This window comes from Marmota flaviventris, chromosome 9 (genome assembly GCF_047511675.1).
Source record: "Marmota flaviventris isolate mMarFla1 chromosome 9, mMarFla1.hap1, whole genome shotgun sequence".
In the NCBI taxonomy this organism is placed as follows: domain Eukaryota; kingdom Metazoa; phylum Chordata; class Mammalia; order Rodentia; family Sciuridae; genus Marmota; species Marmota flaviventris.
In genome coordinates, this window is record NC_092506.1 from 61,690,835 (window position 1) to 61,716,916 (window position 26,082).

At 51.5% G+C, this 26,082-nt stretch overlaps 1 protein-coding gene and 1 pseudogene across 4 annotated transcripts; both read left to right on the forward strand.

Annotated features, from left to right (window-relative positions):
• The first annotated feature begins 1,110 nt into the window (after nt 1-1,110).
• LOC114098605 (translationally-controlled tumor protein-like) lies at nt 1,111-9,193 on the forward strand (annotated as a pseudogene).
• Nucleotides 7,888-25,785, forward strand: P2ry2 (purinergic receptor P2Y2). Of its 4 annotated transcripts, none has more exons than XM_027942526.2 (4): nt 7,888-8,254; nt 14,295-14,456; nt 15,181-15,342; nt 18,189-25,785. In XM_027942526.2, exon 4 carries the CDS (start codon nt 18,193-18,195, stop codon nt 19,321-19,323), a length of 1,131 nt encoding a protein of 376 aa, XP_027798327.2. In that variant the 5' UTR covers nt 7,888-8,254; nt 14,295-14,456; nt 15,181-15,342; nt 18,189-18,192; the 3' UTR covers nt 19,324-25,785. The 4 variants fall into 4 exon arrangements, with proteins under 4 accessions (XP_027798327.2, XP_027798328.2, XP_027798331.2 ...); XM_027942527.2 differs by having other exon boundaries at nt 7,888-8,225; XM_027942530.2 differs by lacking the exon at nt 14,295-14,456.
• Nucleotides 25,786-26,082: the final 297 nt, after the last annotated feature.

Below are 26,082 nucleotides of genomic sequence, written 5' to 3' on the forward strand. Positions count from 1 at the left end.
GGAGATGTTGGTCTGCATATCTTTTTTTTTTTTCTTCTGTTTTAAAAATTTCAGATCATAATAATACATTACTCATTTAAACTTTTAGTGAAAAAGTTAAGTGACATAGGACATTTACATAAAGAGGCACAAACAGAGTTAAGTTAGGTAAAAGCAAATGAAATAAAGTGGGTATGATAATACTGACGTAAGAAATAATAAAAATTGTGTCTGAATACATTAAATGGAACAAAAGAAGGCACTAAACGTACGTAATCTATAGAAAAGAACTTTTATATATTGAATATTAGACTATCAGGATAGATGAAATAGAAAAAAAAAGAAGTTGATATAGATAAAAAATTAGCAGGAGGGGCTGGGGTTGTAGCTTAGTGGTAGTGCCTAGCATGGCTGAGGCCCTGGGTTCGGTTCTATTCTCAGCATATAAATAAATAAAGTAAAGGTCAATTTACAACTAAAAAAATATTTTAAAAAATTAGTGGGTAACACATCACTATCATGAGATGGGTTATACAGGATAAAAGGAAAGGTGGATTTACATTATTTTAAAAATATTATATAGATAGATAGATAGATAGATAGATAGATAGATGAATGAGACTAACAGAATAACAAGAGGTAGTTTTTTTTGTTTGTTTGTTTTTGTTTTGTGTGTGTGGTGTGCTGGGGATTGAACCCAGAGCCTATGCATGCAAGGCCAGCACTCTACCAACTGAGCTATATCCCCAGTCCCACAAGAAGTAGATCTTTATAAAAAGAAAACACACATCTTTTAAAATATCCATGGAACCCAAAAAGTAAGTTAAAGAAATAAAATACAGGGGGCTGGAGTTGTGGCTCAGTGGTAGAGCGCTCGCCCAGCATGTGCGAGGCCCTGGGTTCGATCCTCAGCACCACATATAAATAAAGGTATTGTGTATAACTACAACTAAAAAATAAATAAACATTAAAAAAAGAAGTAAAATACACATAAACAATAGATTTTACTCCTTCTTTACAGTCCTTCTTCCCACACGTACCTACATGTTATAACTAGATAGTCGTAACACATTTAAACAATACAAAGGCTTTTTTCCCATCCGGCTCCTTCCACCCTCTGCTGCTTTAGCTATGCTCCCCACTTTGGCTAAACTGGTGCTGCACCCTCAGTTTCCTCCCGCTGTCCTCCCAGTCCTCTACAAGGACCCAGGACCCTGTCAGAGCTCTGAGATATTCTCAGACATTTACAAGACCTGCAAGATCAGGGAAGGTTGTGCCTGGAGATCAGTAGGACAGAGGATCACGTTGATGACTGCTCATTGGTGGAAACGCCTTTGCAAGGGCCAAGGTGCAGAAAGCACAGTGATCATTGGGGTTGATAGTCAGGAACTATCACTTGCAGAAAACCAGCTTCACCAAAGAAGCCTATAGGAAGTACATTAAAGATGGCAGGAAATTGGGGCTGGGGGTGTAGCTCAGTTAAATAAAAATCCATGGAATCAATCAAACTTAAATAGACACCCAAAAGAATAAAGGCTTTTGTGATAGTTCTTTATTTGGGAAATCATGAATCGCTCGCTGGACTACTGTGAGGACAGCGTGACCCCATACATGATTTTCTTTGAGGATGGCCTAGAAATGGGAAAATGTCAAAAAACAATCTGGCGATTACTTTGGAACTTTCACCTGTTGTCATAATTGGCTGCACTTTCATCCACACATCACTAGATCACCAGGTCACCAGGACTTAAGACAAATGGAACTAATGTCATCTTGAACTCTTTATTTTAACTGTGATTTATTTGAAATAGAGGAATTGCTTTTGAGGGGAAAAAATGTCCTGTAGACTGTCTAAAAATTAAATTCATTTAAACTGAAAAAAGTAAAATAAAAAGATCTCCCAAACCTAAGTATTTCCCTAAAAAGAGTTTGAGATGGGTCAAAGGGTAATTAAAACTTCAATTACTCACTAGTTATAAAATAATAATAAATAAACCTTTCTATATTCAAATAAATGTAATGCAGCCAAAGCTGAATTCAGAGGGAAATTATAGCCTTAAAAGCTTACATTATTTTAAAAGATTATGTAGATAAATAAAATAGGCATTTGCTTTAATAAACTTGTAGAAAACGAACAGAAAAGCTACCTCAAGGTAACTAAGAGGAAGCAAATAATAAAGATAAAAGCAGAAATTAATTACCTGTAAATCATAGAACTGAGAAATAAATTTGGGTGTGTTTTAAACAAGACATAACAACATTTCCTTAGTATGGCATATAAAAACCCTTCATGACTTGGTTCCTCAGAACCTGTTAACTTTTTATCCCCCTGGCAATGCCCCTGCACACCTGGCTCCTGCCCTTTTGGGCCACTTGCTATCAGTACTCAGGGTCTCGGCTGATTCAGAAAAAAATTTGAGGTAGGGCTGGCAACACTGCTTCTCAGCACTCTTGTTCCTTACTTTCATCTGCCTCCGACTAGCACAGAATGCCTGCCTGCAAAGCCCAGCTCAATGTCCCCTGCCTTCCAGGCCAGCTTTGTGGATCCATAGGACTCCAACAGAAGTCGGCAGCAATGAGCACTGCAGACAGAGGAGCAACCCAACATCTGTGGCAGAGTGGATTTTTTTTGTTGTTGTTGTAGTTGTAGATGGACAGCATGCCTTTATTTTATTTGTTTGTTTATGCAGTGCTAAGGATCAAACCTAGTGCCTCACACACAAGCACTCTGCCGCTGAGCTACAGCCCCAGCCCCTGTGGCAGAGTAGATGAACGTGTTAATGGGTAAAGTAAAATCTAACTGAAGGGGTGGAGGAAAGCTGGCTGGTGGAGGTGGCATTGGACTGGCCTGTGAAGGAGAAATAGGATTTCAGCCCACAATGGATCAGGGGAAAGAGCATCACAGGAAAAAGGAAAAGTATGAACAAACAGAGAGCTGTGTGTGTGTAAGGACGGAGCTGCCAGGTGCAGTGGCACTCGCCTGTAATTCCAGTGGCTTGGGAGGCTGAGACAGGAGGATTGCGAGTTCAAAGCCAGCCTCAGCAATAGCGAGGGGCTAAGCAACTCACGGAGCCCCTGTCTCTAAATAAATACAGAAATAGGGCTGGGGATGTGGCTCAGTGGTTGAGTGTCCCTGAGTTCAATCCCCAGTACCAATAAATAAATAAATAAGAAGAAGGGCGGAGACATCTGGTGGGATGTCACATGTGACTATGGTATGGGAGGCTGATGAGTATGGAAAGATCAGGCAGGTCACAAAGAAACCTGAATGACACATCAAGGGATTTATTTGTTATCCCTTGTGGGGTGATGGGGGAGTTATCAGAAGCAAGATTGTGAGGTTAAGACTTTCAGATGGTCATCCCTGGGGGTGGGGGGTAACAGTGTAAGGCCGAGGCCCTGGAGTTGCTGGGGACAGGTGGGTGTGCAGCACTGGCTCTGGAGGCCTGGGGCAGGGTGTAAAGGGCCCAGCCCTCAGTCTGGTTCTCCTCAGTGACCCATTTCCTGGCTTCTGCATGCCCCCTTGCCCCCCACCCCACACGTACACAGCTAGGGAGGGGCTGGGAGGCAGCTCCTGGCAGCTCCCCTGGTCGCCATGGATAGAGCCACACAGCTCCGTCCATCTGTTTGGCCCAGCCCCTGTGGGGCCTCTGTGGTTAGGTCTTTGTGTTTACACAGTGGCCCTCTTTGTCCTGAGCAGCCTCCCTCCTACCCTCCCACCTCCCTCTTGCCCTTCTCCCTCTCCCTCTCTTCTCTCTGTCTCTTCTGTGTTACAAGAAGCCCCAGCTTTGCTGAGAGACAGGCCAGGGCTCTGACATTGGCTTTCCCTACTGAGTCTCTGCATAACCCTAAGCATCTTGCTTCTCTGAGCCCCTCCCTGGTTAAGTCCATGAAAAGGAGCCATTGTAAGGAATCAAACTTGTGGTGCAAATTGATCCAGTACCCAGGGCTAAGACCCAAACAATAAGTGATGTTCACGAGAACCCCTACCCAACCTTCACTCTGTTCCCTGGACTTTTCTTACTTTTCTACCTCATCCTTACCTTGTCTGGCCAAGAGGCTACCATTCTCCCATTTGACAGATGAGGAAACCAAGGCCTAAGGATAAGGCTGGCTTCACAGGCATACGGCCTATAGAATTACATGGGGTCCAAGCTTGGAAGGGCCTTGAATTTTGTTTAATATTCTGCTGTCACAATTTTGCAATTCTCAATAATTTTTGAAAAAGAGTATCCACATTTTCATTTTGTCCTATGTCCCACAAATTATATAGCTGATTCTGCTTGTAGGGGAAGTAGAGTGGAGGTTTTCCTAGGCCTGGACCAGGCTTCCTATTTCTCAGAGCTGCCTCCTTGGAGGCCTGCATTCTGGCCTGATTGACAGCCAGAGCCACCAGGCTGCAGTCAGCATCCGAGCCCTGGCCCCTGCCTGGAAATCTGAGGAGCTCAGTTCCTGGCCTGCAGGCTGCTGTAGCAGTCCAGGGAGCAAGGAAGGCCAGGCTGCTGGAGCCAACCTAGCCCTGTGTAACTGGAGCCACCAGTGTGGATCCCAATAGCTTGGTCTAGCCATTTCTATGGGAACTGGACTCAGCAGGGCCTTCCTTCCCACAGGGTGCCATTCCAGGGCCAGGAGACTCACTACAGGCTCACTGCATGATTTTGGACTTTTACTTCACCCTCCTTAGCCTCAGTTTCCCTAAAATTAACATGAGAATGATAATATCCATCTCATGGGCAAAGGAGGGGGCTGCCTTAACCATGACTAGCACAAAGAATGTGATCACAAAATGGAGTCCTTCCTCCTTCACTCACAACAGATACTCATGGAGGCTGACAATGTGACTGGGACAGTACAGGGTACTGGGCATTCATCTGTGTGCAGGAAGGACCCAGGCCCTACCCTCAAACATGTTCTCAATAAAGGAGGAGATAGGCACTGAGAGAGACAGCAGTGTGGCAAGTGGCAGGGCACCTGAGCTAGGTCTTAGAGGAGCTATGGCTGGAAGCCAGGAGGAGGTCAAAAGCTGAGAGGAGATGTTGCAGGAAGAGGGAGCAGCAAGTACCAGGCAGGAGGTGAGCAAGGGCTCCGCTCTTTAGCCCAGCTGGCAGAAGGCAAAGCACAGAGGTGGGGCCCATAGTGACAGTCTGGAGCTGGGCTTTGTCTTGAGGATGTCAGAGCCTCCAAGCAGTGTGAGGCAAGGATGGCAGTGAGGAGTGGCAGAGACACCCCCTTAGTCTGCGACAGGATTAGAACCTGGGCCAAGCAAGGACTCCACCCCAGTATGCAGTTGCAGAAGTTTCTCTCAAGGGAGGTGAGAGAAGTGAAGAGAGGGAAGATGAGAAGGCCCCGGGTGAGCCAAGTGCCTCCACAGGGCTGGAGAGGCAGGAAGCCTCCTAATGCATGGTGGGAGCGGGGAGCCATGCTCTGCTCTGCCCCTCCTGACCCACTGCTGCTAATGGAGCCCTCCCCTGTGCCCCCATGGCTCCATTACCCACCTCGTGGGGACTATTACTGTGCCTGGGCCTTCACCATTAGGCTGCTTGGTTCCAGAGAGACTCTCTTGTTGCTATTCTACCCCTTTAGAAGGCACTTGCTGTGTGACTCACTGGGCCTCAATTTCCTGGTTGGATCAATGGTTCTAAATTCTTTTAGCCATAGAATCATCTATGTATTTTCAACAAATTACCAGGAAATGCAAATAAGTAAAAACACAAAGCACAAATGCATAAGTTGAAGTGGAATGGGAGGGTCCCAGACAGCCCCGGTAAGGGGGACTTTGCTATGGAATGTGAAGCCCATTGGACTTGATGACTTCCAAAATTGCATGAAGGAAGTGCCTGGCAAAGTGTCAGGGGATCTCCACCCCCAGCTCTTCTTGGAAAGAATACAAATCCTTGAACTTGGGTGGCTCAGGATGATGGGCAAAACCCTGAAAAAAGAACTTTTAGACAGGCCAGCAAATAAGGTTATTATTAACACTCCATTTTACAGAAGAGGAGACTGAGGCTCAGAGAGAAGTCATAGGAGAAGTGAGGCCAGACAGGAATCTGAACCAGAGGAGGTGGGGTTCAAGGACAGGGCCCTTTACTATATCGCCTGATGAGGGTCAGGTGTCAAAAGTCTCAGGGATGTAGTTCCTTTGGCTGTAGAGTAGGGGAGTTGGACCGTAGCAGAGGACGCACAGCCCTGGACTGAGTACTTTGTGGCGTGTCTGCTAGAAGCGGAGGCTGGGCTTGGGCCTTCATTTTGATATCAAAGGGGAAACAGCTGTGACAATAGTTTTGTTGTTGTTGTTGTTTTGTTTTGTTCTGTTTGGGTATTGGGGATTGAACTCAGGGATACTCGACCACTAAGCCACATCCCCAGCCCTATTTTGTATTTTATTTAGACACAGGGTCTCACTGAGTTGCTTAGCACCTCACTTTTGCTGAGGCTGGCTTTGAGCTCACCGTCCTCCTGCCTCAGCCTCCTGAGCTGCTGGGATTACAGGTGTGCACCACCACACCTGGCACAATAGAAGTTTTGATAGCTTGAAAGGGAGAAGAGGGAGAGGGGATTGGAAGAGATTACAGTGCCCAAAAGACTTACCCACACTGGGACCCTAAGGCCTCGGCCCAACAAGTTGGGGATGTGGGAAGAGCTAGGCCTCTGGAAACTGAAATGGATCAGCCTGGAAAACAGGCGGAGGAGGAAGGACAAGGGGCCTTTGTGTCTCCCAAGCAAATCCCAGGGGACTGCAGATGCTTCTTAGCCACAGAGCCTTGTATGCCCTCCCTGCTCTTACTCCTGCAGGGATGCAGCCAGCATCCTTTGGGGCCCCTACTGGGCTTGGCAGCCAGGCCCCTGTCAGCTGACCTGCAGCCCAGTCAGGCCCCAGGACCCTGGGCAAACTCCTTGGCCACAGGAAGAAGCCTGTTCTGCACTTTTCCAGCCACTGGACCATCCAAAGAGCCAATAGATGGACAGTGGTAGGTGGGAGGATGAGTGGGATGGCTCCCTTTCACAGCAAAGAGGCCCTGAGAGGTACTGGAACAGTGGCTGAAAGTCCCTGAGTCAGTGCCAGAATCTACACTCCTGACTTCTAAACCAGAAATGAGGCCGGGTAGGGAGGCTCTCCTTCATTCATGCTTACACATAAGCCAGGACACAGCACCTCCCAGGACCTTTAGGATAGCAGTAGGGAGAAGGGCCACCTGGTCCCTGCCCTCCTGAGCTCAGACTGGAGAGGGACAGAAATACGGTCTACGACTACATAAGGCCATCAGAGTGGGGTTGAGGGCAGAGAAGGGAATTAAAGCAGCTAAAGGTGAGAGACCAAAAAGAATGAGGAATCTGGTGACCTGCTGGTGGAATGAAGGAAGGGGAAGGAGAGCACAGGGACAGGGCCTTCACTACTAGGGGCTGGAGAGAGAGGCAGAGACCTGAGTGTTCCCTGGGCTTTCCGGTCTCAGCGTGGTGACCTGAGTTGGTCCCATCAAGGAGAACAGGTGCTGGGGCAGGAACAGGATAGAGGCTTCGAATCGTCGCGAAGGTCCCTCAGTGGGTAATGACAGGAGCCAGGCCAGCTTGCAAACCTAGTAAAACTTTGGCGTCTCTCAGTATCTTTTCTCACAAGCTGCCTGCGCTCCCTGCTCCTCTGAGTGAGTCTGACGGCTTCTTCCTTCTGCCGGGCCAGGTCCTAGGACCGTCTTCCTGCTCTTCCTGCGCAGCACCCATTGCGGGTGCGCTGACCCCACGACTGTGGGGCTGGGCGGCGTCCCCAGAGTGGTGACGGGTGGCGAGGTGGCGAGGTATCTACTCGGGCGTGTGGGGGCGGTGCCGGGGTCTGTCCAGAGTCCGCTCCGCCCCGGGGGCCAGGCCGCAGGGTAGGAAGCGAGGTGGGGCGGGGCGGGGGCCGCGGCGCTCCCAGGCACGTGGGACCCTGCGCAGCGGCAAGACGCCGGCACCGCCACCGGCACCGGGGAACAGCGGCCACAGCACCTGGGGCGGACGAATTCAGCGTGGAGGCAAGAGACAGGCCGCCTAGTAGGAGATCGGACCCTCGGAGAGGTTGGCGGGCGCTGCCCAGGGACGCTGCCGGTCCGACTGGCACGGGTGCGGACTCGGCGCTGGGCAAGGAATGGGCCGTGTGTGTCTCACCGCCGGACCAGGGCATGGTTCCGAGCCTGAGTGTGGCGCGTAACTGGACGGCGGGACGCCCCGTGAATCCGTGGTTGATCTTTGTCTTCGCTGGCGCGTAGATCTCAGTGAGTGTGGATAGCCACCGCGGACTAGGGTGTGTATGTCCGCCTATTGGGAAAGTCTGTGTGTCAGTGAGTGCCCCTGGGGGGAGAGTATCTGAACTTGTGTGTGTGTGCGCTCTAAACTGTTGTTTGGTGTAGGAGCCCCTGGAGCAATGGGACGGCCAGAGACTAGGCAATTCCCAAGACCTCTTGCACTCCTGTCCTCCCCCCCAGGATCGCTCTGGGTGGCTCCCACCCACCCCAATCCTGAGCGTTGGTAAAACTGGGAAGGCAGTAGCACGGGCGGAGGAGGGCAGTGGTGAGGAAGAACAGTTAAGACTTTAATCTGTCAGCAGACTTTTAATCTGGCAGGTGGTGCTGTAGAAAGGGTCAGTCAGGAGAAAGGCAGTGCCCCCTCCCACTAGGACAGCCAGTGTCAGACTTGGCCCCACCCCCCACCCTCCAGGGCATCCAGCCCAAGTACCAGGTCCTGCTAGAAACTAGCTCTGCCAGTTTGGGATTCATGAAGATGGGGGATCTCTATTCCTCTCAGCATAGCATTGCAAGATTCCCTGGGTCCACAGTCTTGCTTTGGAGCTAGGCTAGAATATGATGAGCTTTTGAGGATCGGATTTGAACCCCAGGGAAGTCTCAATTTTCTGTGGTGAGAATAGGAGAAAGGAGGTTCTTTGAGCAGCTACCCTTTAAAAGGACCAGTAAGGTCTTGCATGTGAGAGTGTGGGGTTAGGGAGTGAGGGAGAAGTCCTGGCACAAAAGTCCTGTCACTCTTTCTCCTCTCTGCCTGGGCTGTCCTGGGGCATAGACAGAGGGTTGGGGAGCACTGGGCAACCCTCAGAAATGGCTGTTGAACTTGGCCTAAAGAGTGTGGCTGTGACCTCTCCATTCCTGTCCCCATCTTGCACAGGATGCACAGGGCCCAGTTCCCCCAAAGACAACTAAGAGAACATGAGGTCATCACCAAGATCTCATGAGCCCAACAAAAGCTTTGATTTCATGGCTGTAACCCATTATGTAATTGTGCCTCTCAAAGTATCAGTTTGCCGCCCATAAATTGGGAATGTTGATCCTTGCCTCTTTGAAGGAGATCAGATCCTTGAAGAGGTTGGTGGGTGCAGCCCAGGGACGCTGCTGGTCCGACTGGCACTGGTGTAGATTCAGAGCTGGGCAAGGAGTGGGCTTAGAGGATTCTTAAGATAGAGGCCAGGAAAGGGCTTGGTGTGTGTGTGTGTGTTGTGTGTGTGTGTGTGTTGTGGATTGAACCCAGGTCTTGTGCATGCTAAGGATGCACTTTACCACTGACCTACACTCCCAGCCCAGTAAAGGGCTTTGTCAACTCAATGCAGTGCATGGGGAGGAGCATGATACTCAAAGGTCTTTTGAAGAGCATAATAGAACACAGGTGCAATCACAAGGGATTGTGTTGGTTATGGGAATTTAATTATTGAATGCCTTCCTCTCCCCATGACCCCCTCTACAAAGATAGCTTGATAGTAACAGTTTTTTAAAAAACCCTCATTTTATCCTCCAATGGCCCTGTGAGAAAGGAATTATTATCTCCGTGTTGCAGATGAGGAAATAAAGAGGTTTGGGGAGTATCTTCCCTGAGATCACAAAGCCCAGTGAAATCTGGGCCTCCTGCCTACTTGCCCCATCCAAGACAGAAGCCCCATCAAGGCAAGGCAAGTCCTCTACCTTCAAAGCCGAAAGGAGTTTGAATCCTCTCCTGGGAACCTGTTTTCATGGCTTACCTAGCTGCTGACAAGATAAGGCCAGCTCAGTTCTGCTCATAGGGCCAGGGGAGCCTTGCAGATCTGGTGAGGGGAGGCAGAGGTGCCCCTGATGGAATCCTTCTTCTCCTCTAACTACATTCTATAAGCCTTTTATCTCACACCTTCCTCTTGGGCTGCCCTTGGAATCTCAGGCCTGTTCTGTCCCTACCACTGGGTACTGATGGAGGAAAGCTGATGGAGGGAAGCTGGCTATGGGACTCTCCTTGACCTCTGTACCCATCCCTGAGAGGGGCCAGTTGCAGGTCGAGGCTGAGTCATCCCTGCTTTCTTACCCTGTCCCTATCACCTGGCACACAGAGGGTGTCCTTGAACAGAAGAGTTCTTATACTTCTTCATCACCCAGTCTCCTAGGCCTGGGTCATGTGTGTCCTGGGATAAATAGCAGGAATCCCTAGTGGGAGGGTGAGCAGCCCAAGCCCTTCTGGGCAGCTCTTGATCTTCCATCCTGGTACCCTGTCACTGTCACTGCAGTTCCTCAGAGAAGAGGTCTGTGCACTGGGGGCCTCCCTTAGACTTGTATTCCTATGGCTTCCTGGTGAGTGTCCAGCCTCCCAGCCCACTTTGTAGGAGGAAGACTTACCATGGGTGGGTTGGGGTGCTGAGGAAGGATGCTACCCATCTAGCAGAGAGTCCAGGGTCAAAGAACAGTTCTTCTTACCATATTCTTATATGTCTCCTCCCTCATCTCCCTCCCGCCAGACCCCCTAGTTCTGTCTATACCTTACATGTGGCACCATCTTTGTAAAGGTCAACTCTGACCATGACCTTCCCCTTTTAAGCCAGAATAGTGGCCCAGCTCCTCAGCCTGGTCTTTGAGCTCTTTTATATGAGTTCCTCGGGCCCCTACACATTCCATGCCACCTAACGGTGCATGCCAGCCACACACAACCTGTGTTTCCTTAACAGGCTATACTCTTGCCTGCTGAGTCTCAGCACTTACATCCTCTGCCTTCTGTGTCCTCCCACCTCTATGTCCACCTGACAAACTCCTAATCATCTACCAAGTGCCAGTTCTTCTGGGAAGTTCTCCCTGAGCACCTCTGGCTGGCTGGGAGTTCCTCTGGGCTCCATGGCCCCTTGATTGTGTCTTCATCACCCAGGTGGACTGGGTCCATGTCAATGTCTCTTCCCTAGCTAGAATGGGCATTCCTCAAGGGCCCTATAGAGCATGACATGAGGCTGAGTTCACAGGATCCCTGTAAAGCAGGGCACACAAGGGCACTGGCTTGCTGGGACTTCATGGCTCCTGGGAATGTGACTTGTGATTACTCTTGAGTGCAGACTCCTGTAGTTCTGAGGATCTCAAACCAAAGCCCATCAGAACCATAAGTAACAAGACTGAAGAAACAGCACTCACTCTGAGAAGAGCTGGACTCTGAGAACAATGAACTTGGAATCCTGGAGCTGAGACCATCTCAGACATACAGCCTCGCATAGATCCCATTCTATGCTTTTGTCCCTTTTTCACTTGGGGTCTCCCATCTCCTTTCCTGCCAAGCTGGACCCTTCCTGCTCACCTTCAAACCTGATCATAGCTCCTCTTCCAGGAGCCTCACTGACTGTTCTGACCATGACTTCTGCCCCTCCGGGGGCACTAGAGAGGGACCCAGTTGAGAAGCAGCACCGGCTTCTGGAATTCGGTGTCTCCACTATGATGGGCAGATGCAGCCTCCACACTAGGACAATTTGCCAGCACCATGGAATGCCCACCTGCCTCTTGTCTTACTTGTTTCTCATGAGCTATTCCATGGAGCAGTGATTCTCCCCATTTGATCATCAAAGAGCCCAAAGCTCAGAAAGGGAGACTGACTTGACCAAGAATGCACAGCATAGATGTTTCCAAGTTGGAGCCCAAACACAGGGTCTTGCCTCTTGAGTCTGACTGGCAGAGTTTTGGAGTGATGGATAGGAGAGGAGCCCAGGGCATTGTGTTTCTGAACCGTTCAATTCGGGAGCTGGTTTCTATAGCCCTGTGCAGGGCAGTGCTGGGCCTGGGTGGGAGGGGTGGTTTGGTCCCAGCCTGGTTGAAGAAGGCTCTGCCTCTTTAGCATCTCAGTTTCCTGATCTGTTCGCCTGGCTGATCTGAAACCCGCCCACTCACAAGCTCTGACCTCAGCCTCCGTGCGAGGTCCCCACACTCTGTGGGGGTTCCCAAGAGGGCAAGAGTTTCAAGAGAGGTTTACAGAGCTCAGGGGAGGCTTTCTACTGCACCCTGGGTCACCTGGGTCATCTGGGTCACCCATCATCTGTGTCCCCAGGCCAGCTCCTCCTACTGCAACATGCCAGGCAAGGTTGAGGAGCCTGCTGAACATTGACCCCTTGGAGGACATTTGGAAGGGTACAGGGTGACTTCTTATCTCCTAATCCCGTGCAGCCCAGCCTTGTCCTCCACTGTTCCCAAACTACAAGGATGATGAACAGTTCTTGTAGTCTTTGCCCTGGTTTCTGCTCACTCTCTTCCACTCTGTCTAACCACCTGATTCCTACTTATCTTGTAAAATGCAGGTAAGGGTCCTCGCCTCCAGGAAGCCTTCCCTGACCATCCTTTCTTCCCTGCTAGGGGAAGCTTCTATTCTTCTATCAAGAGGAGGTTGAGGAGCTGGGACTGGGGCTCAGTGGCAGAGCGCTTGCCTAGCATTGGGTTCGATCCTTAGCACCACATTAAAAAAAAAATAAAGTGATTATTAAATTATTTTTTAAAAAAGAAAGTTGAGATTTGGGTTTTGGAATTGCAAGACTTGTCCAGGACCTACAACTGGGAATGGCAGGATTTCCCATCTGCCCAGTACTCCGTCCTGCCCCCTTGATGCCATTCTAGGCCCATTGATTGTGTCTTCATCACAGCATCCTGCCCCTGGCAGTGACTGGCAGCGGGGGTCTTCAGAGTAGTGACAGGACATTCTCCCCTGCCAGGCTGGACAGGGTCCACCAGTCAGGCGGGTGGCACATTCCAGAGCCACCCTAGTGGAGGAACTGGAATGTCGTCTAACCACCCTGGAAATTCCGCAGCCAGCCTGGGAACTGCCTCTGTCCCTCCTCCTGGCTTTGGGCTCACTAGCCTAGGACCACAGAAAGACCCAGATTAGAGTAGGGACAGAGCCAGGTCAGGAAGTAGGCTTACCCCCTTAGGCTTGGCTTGGCTCTTTACTTCCTGGTGACCTTGGCCAAGACCTTCAATTACTCCTTTCTGGTCTTAGTTTTTCTATGTGTGAGATGGGTGCAGTAACCATCTGGCCACTTCACACTAGGGAAGTACTAAGAGGAGGAAACATCAGTTGGGCACTCCTCTGCTGGAGACCTGACCAGACAGAGCCATGGGGCTCAAAGAGGGGTGTTCGGCTTCCTGTAGATAGGGCCTGGACCTTGCCGGATAGGAGGCCATGGTCAGAGACACAGTTTCTGAAGTCAGATCAGAGTTTTCTGCCATTGCTAGCTTTGTAAACCTGGGGGGAGGGGTGTTATTTAGCCCTTCTAAGTCTCAGGATTAAATGAGAAGAGGTATATGAACTGTCTAACACAGAACTTGACACAGACAGCACTTCACTTGTGTTACAATAGAGTTGTTAGAAGATAAAGAAGGCTGTTCCCAAGCAAGATATGCCATATGACTGCTTTTGCTGTGCTGAGACTAGAGGATGAGGGTGGAGTTTTCTGGAGGGATGGCAGGAACCAGATCAGCTAGGTCCTTAAGTGCCAGGTTAAGGAGCTTGGACATTATCCTGAAGGACTTAGGGAGCTATGGAAGGATTTTGAGCTTCATAGCACATGGTCAGATTTGAGTTTTAGGAAACTCATGTGATTGCAGCATCAAGGCTGGACAGAGGGTCAGGGGTGGAGGCAAGGAGTCCTATGAAGAGGCTGGTGGTCTGGAAGAGAAGCACAGGGCTGTGGGTGTGCACAAAACACACAGGGCTTATCTGGAGGACTCTCTTGCTTGACTGACAGGACTTGGTGAGTGATGGGCTTCCAGTGGGATGAGGAGAGCGAAGGTGAATCCTGAAAGGCTGGTAGAGGCCCTCCTCAGAAACGGGGGAATGACCTTGAAGAAGTGCTGTGCTCCTCCGCTGACTGAGTGGAGGCATTTCCTCAAAAGGAGAGAGGTGTGTGCCTGGGAGGAGTGGGGTGAAGAGATGAAGCTCTTCATCTTGTCACTGGATTCTAGAGCAGACAGGCAGATAATAACCAGCCTGCTGGCCCATGTCACACAGTGCCCAGAGGCACTTCCCTTGGCTCCCTCCTGGCCCTACACCTGTAGCCACTCACCTCTCCACCTCCATTCTAGGGAAATGAAGCAGATGGGAAGAGATCTTTCCAGAAAGGCACATTCTTCTGCTGTGTCGTGTCTGAGGTCATGGGTGCTGGGACTTGCCCATACAGAGGAGTTCCTCCACTGCCAACCATCCCCTCCTGGAAGCCCGGGGTTTGGTGTGTATGAGGCTCCCAGGTGAGACAAGAAGGCCCAGGTTCTAATCTCAACTCTGTCCTTGATTTACCCTGAGGTCTTGGGACTGTTTCCTCCTCATCAAAAGCAGGTTTGGGGACTGGAGTTGTGGCTCAGTGGTAGAACACTTGCCTGGCATGTATGAGGCCCTGGATTTGATCCTCAGCACCGCATATAAATAAATAAATATAAAAGATCCACTGACAACTAAAAAATATATTTTTTTAAAAAGTGGATTTGCACACCTCCATGTATCTCTGTGTCTGTGCCTGTGTGTTCAGATGGACCGTATGTGTGTGTAACACCCATGAGATATGACTAGAGGCATGAGTGGGGAGTTGAGCTACTTAGAGACCCAGCTTAGGCAAAAATGTGCTGGCAGAAGTTCCACAGAGTGTGTACTAGGCAAGGAGAGTATTGACCATTTCCTGTCTAAAGCACAAAACCCAGATGGAGGGAGGGGACGATGGAGGCCTGGCTCAGCCCTGCAGGACATGGAAAGAGGTCTTCCATCCTGTGAAAGGGGGTCCCTGGGAAGGGGGCTGCAGACATGCTCCCTGGAGCGTGTGAGCTGGGGCTAGATAATGGGGTGTGTGTGGATGTGCATCCAGGATAAGCACATCCGATCACTTCTCTGTCTTTTGGGGTCCAAATTTAGAACAGAGGAGGGAGCCCTAGGGGTACTTGGCCTGGTTGGCTTCCCTTGTCCAACTCTGTGTGTCTGCAGGAGCCCCTGCTGTAGCTGTCTGCCCTGAAAAATGCTGGAGGCTGGGCAAGGCCAGAGGCCGGGGAACCAGTTTATCCTGTTTGCCAGAAGAGCTCCCTGCGGCAGATCCAGGCCTGTGCATTCATGAGTGAGGAACCTGAGCAGCCTCTGAGCATCCTGAAGGTGAGAGCAGGGCCTGGTCAGGTACAGGTGTGTGAGGTGGGTCTACTGGCTGGGAGGCTGGGCAGGTGCTGACATGTTGTCTAAGTGAATGAACTAAATCTGGGTTAGACTGAGGGAATCCTAAGGCTGGTGCCTTGCCCTGCTTCTTTGTTCCAGGGTGTGATGAATTCAGGCTTCGGTGTTGAGATTCAGCCCTTGGTGTTGAGATTAGTTTTTCCAATTCCTGGCAGTGTGACCTTGAACAAACAGCTTAACTTCTATGGCAGTATCTACCAAGGGGTGGGAGTGAGGGATTCGTGAAGATGCTTAATGGAAGCTGCTCGGCCTTGACTGGCTACAACAGAGCAAGAAGAATAGCAGAGGGGACTCCAGGATGGGAAACTATGAATCAGAGATGGGCCAGGTAAAAGCATGTGACTCACCTTAGACAGCTGACCCATCTGTAGGATGCCTTCCTGGCCTGTCCAGAGAAGGGCAAGGTCTTCTGGGCTCCTGCAGCTATTGAAGGAGGGATAGTCCAGGGGCAGGAGAAGGCCCTGGGCAGGGTGGGCCACCAGAAGGGCCACACTGACCCCTGACCACCAAAGAGAAATCTTTATGTATCACTGTCCTCCTATAGGCCCTATGAGGAGAGAGAGAAAGGAGAGGCACCTCCATCAATCTCAGCTCCTTGGGGCTCTCACAACCTGTTGTGTTTCTTTAACTCATTGGCTCATTCATTCTCTTTCCTGCAGTAGCTGCTGTGATCAGGTCTCTTGCTGGGTCATAGGGACAGAAATCAGCCCTCAAAGAGCACCTAGCATGTATTGAGGTAGAGCTGGAAGGACCAATTAATTACTAACAAGACCTGAGGAACAGCCTGAGGAGGTGCCTGAGAGGGGCAGAGCTTTAATCATGTGGTGACATTAGAAGAACCTGGAGCATTGGGTAGGATGGGTGCAGTGTGTGTGGGTTCTGGAAAGAATTTCTAGACAGAAAGTACAGCATGAATAAAGTCAGGGAAGCCTGGGAGGGCCCTCAAACAGCTCACATCTCTTTCCAGAATGGGAGCTCCTCAGGGTTGGGCCAGCCAGAACTGGGCACAGTGGAGCCAATGAGTGGTGAGAGGGACCAGTGACAAAAGTCTGGTGGAACAGTCCCTACAGAGCTCAGGGTGAGGGTCCAGGGCAGCAGGGATCAGGAGAGGCAAAGGGGAGGCCTGAGGGAAAGGGCTGGGGACATAGCTATCTTCCTAAAGTAGGGACTGGAGGCTAGGAAGATGGTCTCACAGTTGGTGAGTCAGCCTGTGGAGGGAGAGGGTGGGAAAGGTCAGTCTGGACCAGGGCCACAGTGATGGAGTCGCCAGCTGGCCTGGAGGGTGGAGGCCAGGATGTCTTAAAGCAGGTGGAAGGGGCAGCTCCCTCCGTTCACTGGGAGACAGGGAAGTCTCCACCCCTCCTCTCAGTGTCAGAGATTCCACCATTAGTTTCCAGCAGGAAATTTGGTGCAGGGCAATGGGCTGTTGACTAGGAAGGGATGCTGAGGGCCCTGACCCTGCCTCTGAGGGGAGACAAGGCGGTCAGCACTGGAGCAGGAGCAGAACAGCAGCATGGGAAGGACCAGGGTGAGGAGGGAAGTTTGGAGGCTGTATTTCTCCAAGGCTGGGGGATTTGACCCATGAGAGGGCTGAGGTTCAGGAGGGTCTTCCCATCAGGGGCTCCTGCGATGATTTCCATCCTGCCTTCTGGGACTTTGGGGGGCATATCTTTGCCTTTCGGACCAGGATATCTGTCCACTGCCTCCCAGCTGAGGGAGCTCTTACTGGTTCCGGGGAGGGGGGGGGGGGTGGAAAGAGGAGGAAAGTGGCATCTGCCCTCCAGGCAAGTGGAGCTCAGACCCCATGGGTGTGACCCACACCCACAAGGGACAGGGTAGGGGAATGTCAGGATTGTGATGGTATGTAAAGAGAAACTAGCTGTGCCCAGAAGAGGCTAGATTTGTTCCATGAAAAAAGTTCCATTCTCTATCCCCATCTCTTCCCTGGACTCTTTAGGAAGGTCACTGTCCCATCTGGTAGCCCCACAGGCTGGGGATCAGGACTGCTGGGTATAGATGTAGAAAGTGCCAGAATATAGGAATACCTAAAAAATATGTTGAATGAGAAGTGAATGATTGAGGAAGGAAATATGTCGGCCTCCCCAGAGACTGGGAAGATGAACCTAAGGAAGCCCTGGGATGCCTCCAAAGGAGCTGGGCTGCCCTGGCCAGAGACCCCTGAGCAGGCAGAGGGCACTTGGTGTGCACTGGATCCATACAGCCTTGAAGGCCCCTTCCCATGTACATGAAATTATCCCCCTCTGCAACCCCAGATCCTCATGTTCCAAAGCTCAGAATCCTAGGTTTCAAACCTTCTGATCTGGAGCTTGCAGAGCAGGAACAACACTTTTTTTTTTTTTTAAGACATATGGCCTTTGTCACACCCACTCAACTCTGTAAACAGATGGGTATTGTTGTGTTCCAATAAAGCTAAAACTCTACTTCCAAAAAAAAAACAAAAAAAACGGTGGGCTACAGGCCATTTGCCAACTTCTGTTGTGAGTTTTAGAATTACATGAGGCTGATGTCCATGGATCTGAAGCATTCTTGAGGTTTCAGGGTTTGGAGATTTGGAGTCCAGGGAGAGCTGCTAACCAGATAGAAAAAAAGAAAAAAAAAAAAAAGCCCTTGAACCTAGGCAAATCTTAACAAGGGAATCTGTGAGCCCTCTGTGTCTGTCCTGGCCCTGGTCAGGGGCGCCAGTCAGGCATTCCCACAGAGCCCGAACCCTGACCCTGATGGCGGTCCTTTCAACCCTCCCTTCCTCGCAGGGTGATGGAGGTGGGCCTGGACCTCTGGAATGACACCATCAATAGCACCTGGGATGGGGATGAGCTGGGCTACAGGTGCCGCTTCAACGAGGACTTCAAATACGTGCTGCTGCCTGTGTCCTACGGCGTAGTGTGCGTGCTCGGGCTATGTCTGAACGTCGTGGCGCTGTACATCTTCTTGTGCCGCCTCAAGACCTGGAACGCCTCCACCACGTACATGTTCCACCTGGCTGTGTCCGACGCTCTGTACGCGGCTTCCCTACCGCTGCTGGTTTATTACTACGCCCGCGGCGATCACTGGCCCTTCAGCACGGTGCTCTGCAAGCTGGTGCGCTTTCTCTTCTACACCAACCTCTACTGCAGCATCCTCTTCCTCACCTGCATCAGCATTCACCGGTGCTTGGGGGTCCTGCGCCCTCTACGCTCCCTGCGCTGGGGCCGGGCCCGCTACGCCCGCCGGGTGGCAGCGCTGGTGTGGGTGTTGGTGCTGGCCTGCCAGGCACCCGTGCTCTACTTTGTCACCACCAGCGCACGTGGGAGCCGCATCACCTGCCATGACACCTCGGCCCCTGAGCTCTTTAGCCACTTTGTGGCCTACAGCTCTGTCATGCTAGGTGTGCTCTTCGCCGTGCCCTTTGCCACCATCCTGGTCTGTTACGTGCTCATGGCACGGCGGCTGCTTCAACCAGCTTATGGGAGCACAGGAGGCCTGCCGCGGGCCAAGCGCAAGTCGGTGCGCACCATTGCCCTGGTGCTGGCTGTCTTCGCCCTCTGCTTCCTGCCTTTCCACGTCACCCGCACCCTCTACTACTCCTTCCGCTCGCTTGACCTCAGCTGCCACACCCTCAATGCCATCAACATGGCATATAAGATTACCCGGCCGCTGGCCAGCGCCAACAGCTGCCTTGACCCTGTGCTCTACTTCCTGGCCGGGCAGAGGCTTGTCCGCTTTGCCCGAGATGCGAAGCCACCCACAGACCCCAACCCTACCACCCGGGCTCGGCGCAGGCTGGGCCTGCACAGGTCTGGCAGAACTGAGGCCAAGAGGACAGATTTGTCAGCCAGCAGTGAGGACTCCAGGCGGACAGAGTCCACACCAGCTGGGAACCAGAACACTAAGGACATCCGGCTCTAGGACCTGACCCCTGAGGCCTGTGCAAGTTTATATGGGGGGAGCTGTAAGGGACCAGGGCTTGTTCAAATGGGACAGTGTACCCAGAAATTGACCATCTGTGACTGTCACTTGGCAGGGCCTCAGGATACTTTCCTTACGGTCCAGACAGTCAACTGCCATCATTTGTATGTGTGAGTTAGGTAATAAGATTTCAAAACAGACACATGTTTAGGGCCAGTGCCACCTGACTCCCATGCAGATAGCTGGCTGATCCTGTCAAGGTATCTAGACTGGAATCCAGCCTGATCAAATCAAATGGAGAAGGCCCTGAGAGGAAGGAGATGTACCAGGGTCAAACAGCAGTCTAGACCTGAGCTAGCTACAGTGGAGCAGAGTCACAGGTTAATCAGAGGGCCCTGGTGAGTAGTCAGGGTCGAGCTCCCACAGCAGTCTTGGGTGGGACTAGGTGCTTAGTGGACTCAGCTTAGAGGAGTACTCCTAGCCCGAGAGATGAACATTTGGGAACTGATGTGATAAACCCATCTGGAGGCTCCCAGCCTACAGCCTACAGTTAGAGGCTGTAACTGAAACTAAAGATTATGCTGCTTGTTGAGCTGTGCTCTGTAGTTTGGTCAGAGGATGGGGATGCTGCCTGGGAGGGTTTCAACACCCCTTAAAAGCCTTTCTCCAGCCTGTTCTCTTCTGCCATCTGCCTCCCACTGCTGCTTCAGGGGAGTTTCACAGCAGGGATCCCTCTGTAGGCCTCAGGTGCTCTCCCACTTTAAAGCCAGTTGGTTTCTGTGCTAAGAGTCAGGTGGGGTTCCAGTCCTTGGAGTTCCCCAATTTAGGTAACAACCAGTCATATGCTGGTTATTGTTAAACCTTTTAAGTGGATCTCTGGCAGCAGGGAACCCCTTATTTGTAGCATTGCCAATGATACAAATATTCCTACCATGCACAATTTCAAATTACCAAAGCAATGGGAACCTCTTTGCAAAATTCCTGAAAATTTGACTGTTGACAGGTACAAGTTGCTCCAGCATATCTTGGGATGATGCTGAGTGGTTGGGGCTGTGGGCCAGCAGGTCAGGGAATGCTGGAGTGGTGGGTGCTCCTGAGCTGTGGCTTCTGAGAAAGCAGTTCACTGAAACATCCAGGTACCAGACACATCCTAAGTAAAGATGTGCAGGTAGAGGGTGGGTGTGCAGGGACCATAGCAGGTTGGCAGGTGGCACTCAGGCTCAAGAGAGAGATAAGGCCAGGGCCCAGATCACAAGGAGGCTGAGCCAGTCTTCCTTCTTTTTCCGACCACGAAGCTTCCTTTACACTGGCTAAGTGAGAGAGAGAGTCACGTCTCTTCCCATGTAGGCCTTGGCCTTCTGGGAAAATCCCAGCTACAGCTGATGGTTGGTGTTCAAGCTGGGTTAACATAGGGGGTGGGTCTCACTTGTGACGAGTGTTGGGTCCACTCTGAGCTGATTTATGGAGCTCAACTAGACAGGGCCAGGGCCAGGGAAGAACAACAGGCTTCACTCTTGACCTCCAGGACAGGAGCTCAGTTGTCTCCCTCTAGGAGAACCCTTGCCCTGTGAGCCCACTCTGCCCAAGAGAAGGGCCCTTTTTCTCACCCCACCTCTACCACCCTTTCCACTCTGCTTTGTCAAAGGCAGGGCATCCCCAGGGGTTGCTCTGTTTATGTTTGTTGTTTTGAGAGTCTCGCTACATTGCCCAGGCTGACCTCAAACTCCTGGACTCAAGTGATCCTCCTGCCTCAGCTTTTGGAGTAGCTGGTACCATAGGCATGGGGTTGTTTTACTTAGAGCCCCATTCGACACCTCCCTCAGGTGACAGGGACTGGTTACAGGCCATGACCCAAGTGATTACTTTGCATTGTGCAATTCTGGGTGACCTGCCCAGAAGAGTGTGAGATGTTCACCTGCCACATTCTAGGTTCTATATTTTTGTTAATGTAGCCAGAGCTTCTTGGAGCTTTTTTGGTTAACACCTCACACAGACCGTCCTGGGTCTTTTTGGTAGGCCAGAGCCTATCTTTTCCTACTCACTGCTGTGCAGGCTGAACCCCATCAGTGTTTATATGGAGTCCCTCCGAGGCAAGAAGCTCTGATGGCCAAGAGTGTGAAGGCTGACTCTGACCCTCACCCCTCCTGAGACCTAGAGATGGGGAGTTGCACATCATGACTTTGGGACACTTTACTGTGCATCTGTGGTTGGCTGCCAGGGCCCTGGATTCTCCTAGTCCCCATTCCTCTCATGTCCTGCCCACCCACCCCTCCTGCAGCTTCCCTAGAGACCCTGAGAGCCCAGTGCCCCAAGTGGAGGCAGGCAACGCTGTGGTTTGGCCCTAGGAAGCTTTCCTTGAACAATTGCTTGCAGATTTCTAAGGGTCTAGGACTGGAGGGATAGGTGGCTCACCCACCATCTTATTCCTGTGGCAGGCATGAGTGGGATGAGAAATGGAGCCCCTAGGGGACCCAAGGACAGGACCCAGGGTCGCATCTCCAGACCCCAACCAGACTGTCTGGCCCTCTATATGGACATCTGGCCTTGCTGCTCAGTGCCCAGTCCACACGCCTGGTGGCTGAGGTTCCTCTGATTCCTGTGCTATTTTCAGCCCAAGTAAGACCAAGATTTTCCACTCCTGGCCCCAGACCATTGTCCAACAGTGACGTGGGGTGACCTGCCTATCCTTAAAATATCTCCCCTAACCTCTGGACCTCCCTGCCCTTTCCCTTTCTCCCCACCCTGACATCACTTCCTAGGGCTGTTGACTACTAAAGGACACTGTGAAAGGCCACATGAGTCGCCCAGCCAGCTAACAGGACCCCAGGGATTTTCCAGCCTAGCCACAGGCCTCAAGGCCAGAAAGGGGCGGGGCCTTGTCCAAGGTCACTGAGCAGGTCAGCGTGGCGCCTGGATGTGGGCCAGAGGCTCAGACTGCTCCTGCGGCTGTGCCACCCAGTCTGGAGCAGATCAGTGCCTGTGTAGGAATCCTGTGTCACCCACACTGCACAGCTCTTTCCCAGAGCCAAGGGGCAGAGGCCAGGGACATAGGCAGGGGGCCGGAAGGAGTGAGGTGAGAGTCAGGCTTGCTGGCCTCTCTGCAGCTGCTTTTTCAGTGACCTCTGTGTGACAGTGCATGGCCCCTGGCACATGGGAGTCTCTCCCCTGGGTGGCAGGCATCCCCTGACTCAGGGGGATCCACAGGACAGTCCCACCTCCAAGATTAAGAAAGACCCTCGATGACATGCTCCCCACACATGGCTGTTCCAGTCTAGTTCCCGGTCAAGCCACCAAAGCTGCCTTTCTGTCCACATCATCTTGGCAGATTTGGGCTGGTCTGTTTCACATCAGGCACACGGGGGATGGGGTGGGGCTGGGGACTCAGGTATTGACCCATGTCCCAAGCACCATGCAAGACTTTCCCAGGCATCATGTTGTTTATCCTCCATGCCCACCCCGAGCAGTGGATATTAGCCTCTGCATTTAGCAGTGAGGACAGAGGAGAGGGGAGCCAAGGGCTTGCTCCAGATGACACACACAGCAGGTGAGACCAGGGCCCCCTGATGCTCCCATGATTCCCTTCCCAGTGTCCCACACCACTCAACCTCTGCAGGGCAGGAGGGTCTGGATGCCACCCTTGGCATGACTCAGAATCAGGAAGCCCGTCCAGCAGGGATGGGGTTAGGAGCCCAGATTCTGCACCAAGACCCACCTAGGTTGCAATGTCACCTTCCATTTTCCAACCATGGCACCTTGGGTGAGTTAATCCTGTAGTGCCTCGATTTCCTTATTTAAATGAGATGCTACCTTCCTTGTAGGGCTTTAGGAAGCTCACCTGAGTGACCCACGAAGCGTTTAGTGCAGTGCCTGGCATGTGGTATTTCCACACCTGACGCTGAACTAGGGGCCATGGAGGCAAGTGGGGGTGGGACGGTGGGGGGGCTGCCTTCCCGAGGTTGATGTAATTTAATAAATACACACACTGAGATAAATGTTTGAAGAAGAAGACAGTGTGCCTGGCCAGCGAGCAGCCCCTGGGGGCCTGATGCCCAGTGCCCCTGAGGCTCAGGTTTCCCCAGGCTGTGGGAGGAGGGAAGCAGGAACATCCTGGTTGAGGTGTGGCCCTCCCTCTGCCCTGCCTGGCCCTGGTGGCTTTCAGGCACACAAGCCTGTATATATTTCCAGAACTTTTCCAGGTGCCTATCTGGAGGGCAACAGAGAGGGGACAGTGGAAGGCGGAAGCAACCGAGGAAAGTACCCCTGATTCAAGCTGCAGGAGCCAGCCCCTTTGGGGTAGAGAGCTCCGGCCCACTTGGCAGCAGGCTTAGGTATTCCTTTCTCGCTGGCAGTGCCCACCATGGTGGTCTGCAGCCACACCTTGGTTCAACAAAGATCCAGGATGGGAGGAGTGGCCTGGAGTTGGTCTAGAGGGGGCAATGACTGGGCAGCTTTTGCTGTGTGACCTGAAACCACCTGCCTCTCTCTCTGGGCTGCCGCTTCCCAATTCCAGTTTTCCCCACCTCAGGGAAGGCAACCACTGCTGCCTACACCTTCAGGGTCACGAACAACCAAGCCCACTGGGCTCTCAATTCAGGGGACTGGCAGTGAGCCCTCCCAGGCTCAAGTGACCAGAGAGACAGAGTGATCATGGCCACCACACAGTGCCACACTCTAGAAAGCTGGGCTGCTCCTGCCTCCAGTGAGCGGAGGGCGGAGCTGGATCAGGAGTGACTGGGCTACAGGGCGGGGGGTTGTGTTGGGGTGAGGGGAAGTGTGGGAATCAAGCCCCCCAGGAAAATTCCTACCCTCCTCTGCCCTGCTGCTCTGTGCCTGGGCATGCCACTTCTCCTCTCCGGGCCTCAGGTGCCCATCCTGGATCACACTGGACTCTGCTCAGCTCCTCTTCCTTCTGGAAGGGCTTTCTGGGCTTGCCTATGTTGGATCCAGCTCAGCCAGGTGTCTGTCTCGGCCCTGTCCCAACCAGGAACAATGGGCCAGGCGGGGACAGTCACTCTTCGGTAGAACCATGTTCCATCCACTCCCCTAGACTATTTTCAGCCTTTGCAGAGGGAGTCAGAAAAGGATTTTCCACTCCCAGCACAATGACCGCCCTGGACCATTGTCCGGCATTGAGTGGGTGATCCACCCGCCCCAAAATATCCCCTACTCTACCCTCTGGACCTCCCTACCCTGCTGCTCATCCTGACATCATTTCCTTGAACTGTTAACTCCTGAAGGCTACTATGGAACAGCAGGTGAGAACTCTGAGGCACATGACCAGTTGAAATTAGTTTCTTTCCTGGCAGGGACCCCAGGGATTGTTTGGCTGCTGAGTGAGACTATAGGTTCAAAGAGGGCTTTGCCTCATCCAAGGTCACATAGCAGTCAGGATGGAGCCTAGTATGAGCCCAGGGCTCTATGACTGCTCCTGCTTCCTCATTAACTCCAGTCTGTGTCCAGAGGAATTGAGTGCTTTCACCTTTGAAGGTCTAGGATGTGCCTCCAGGGAATAAACCTGAGTGGTATGGGTAGCAGGGCTACTTCTTGGGTTCTGACAGTGGAACAATGAATTCAGTGCAGGGACCTGAGTTTAAAGTCTGTTATTCCCCATTTTGGTCTCATTTTTACCAAAAGTAGGTATTAAGGAGTAAATGCGTCCTTCACCTGTTGAAATCCAAATTGGCAAGGTGATGGTTTTAGGAGGTGGGGGCCTTGAGAAGTTAAATTAGGTCAAGAGAGTATAGTGCTCACAAATGGGATTAATGTCTGTGTTGGTCAACTTTCTATTACTGTAACAAAATACCTGAGATAACCAATTTGTAGGGGAAAAAAAGGTTTATTTTGACTCACAGTTTTAGAGGTTTCAATCTATGATCTGTTGGTTTTGTAGTTCGGGCACTGCAGTGGTACATCATGGCAGGAATGCCTGGTGGAGCAAAACCATTTGCCTCATGTCAGGGAAACAAAGGAGTGGAAGGGGAAGGGGGTACCCCTTCAAAGATACACCCTCAGTAACCTATAATCTCCCAATAGGTCCCACCTCTTTTTTAATATTTATTTTTTAGTTTTAATTGGACACAATATCTTTATTTTATTTTTATGTGGTGCTGAGGATCAAACCCTGTGCCTCATGCATGCTAGGCGATGCTGTACCATGAGCAACAACCCATACCGAGGTCCTACCTCTTAAAGATTTCAGCACTTCCCAGTAGCACCACACTGGGGACCGAGCTTTAACACACAGGCTTTAGGGGACATTCTGGATCCAAATAATAGTAGAGCCCTTAGAAAGGGACCCTGGGAGCTCTCTTACCTTATTCCACCATATGAGCTTACTGCAAGAATTTGGCAGCTTGCAACCTGGAAGAGGGCCCACACCAGAACCCCACCATGCAGACACCCTGATCTCGGATTTCCAGCCTCCAAAGCTGTCAGAAATAAATGTCTGTTGTTCATAAACCACCTGGTGTTTTGTTACTGCAGCCTGAAAGAAGATGGCATCTTTGGCTGGTACTGAGTTCAGAGTTCAAGTGTATTCAGCTCTGGGGAAAGAGGAGGGTGAGACACATTGGATATCTGAGGCAGGAGGCAGGGTCAGGCCCAGGTCTGCTATGACTACTCCTGTGGCAACAAACCGAGTTTTTTCCTTCTGTCAGATGGCATGAAGCCCTTTGCCCAGGTTACCAAACAGGAGGGACACAGTAAGGCTCCGACACACAGCTGCTGTTCCTCCCATCCTGCCACCTGCAATGGTGATGG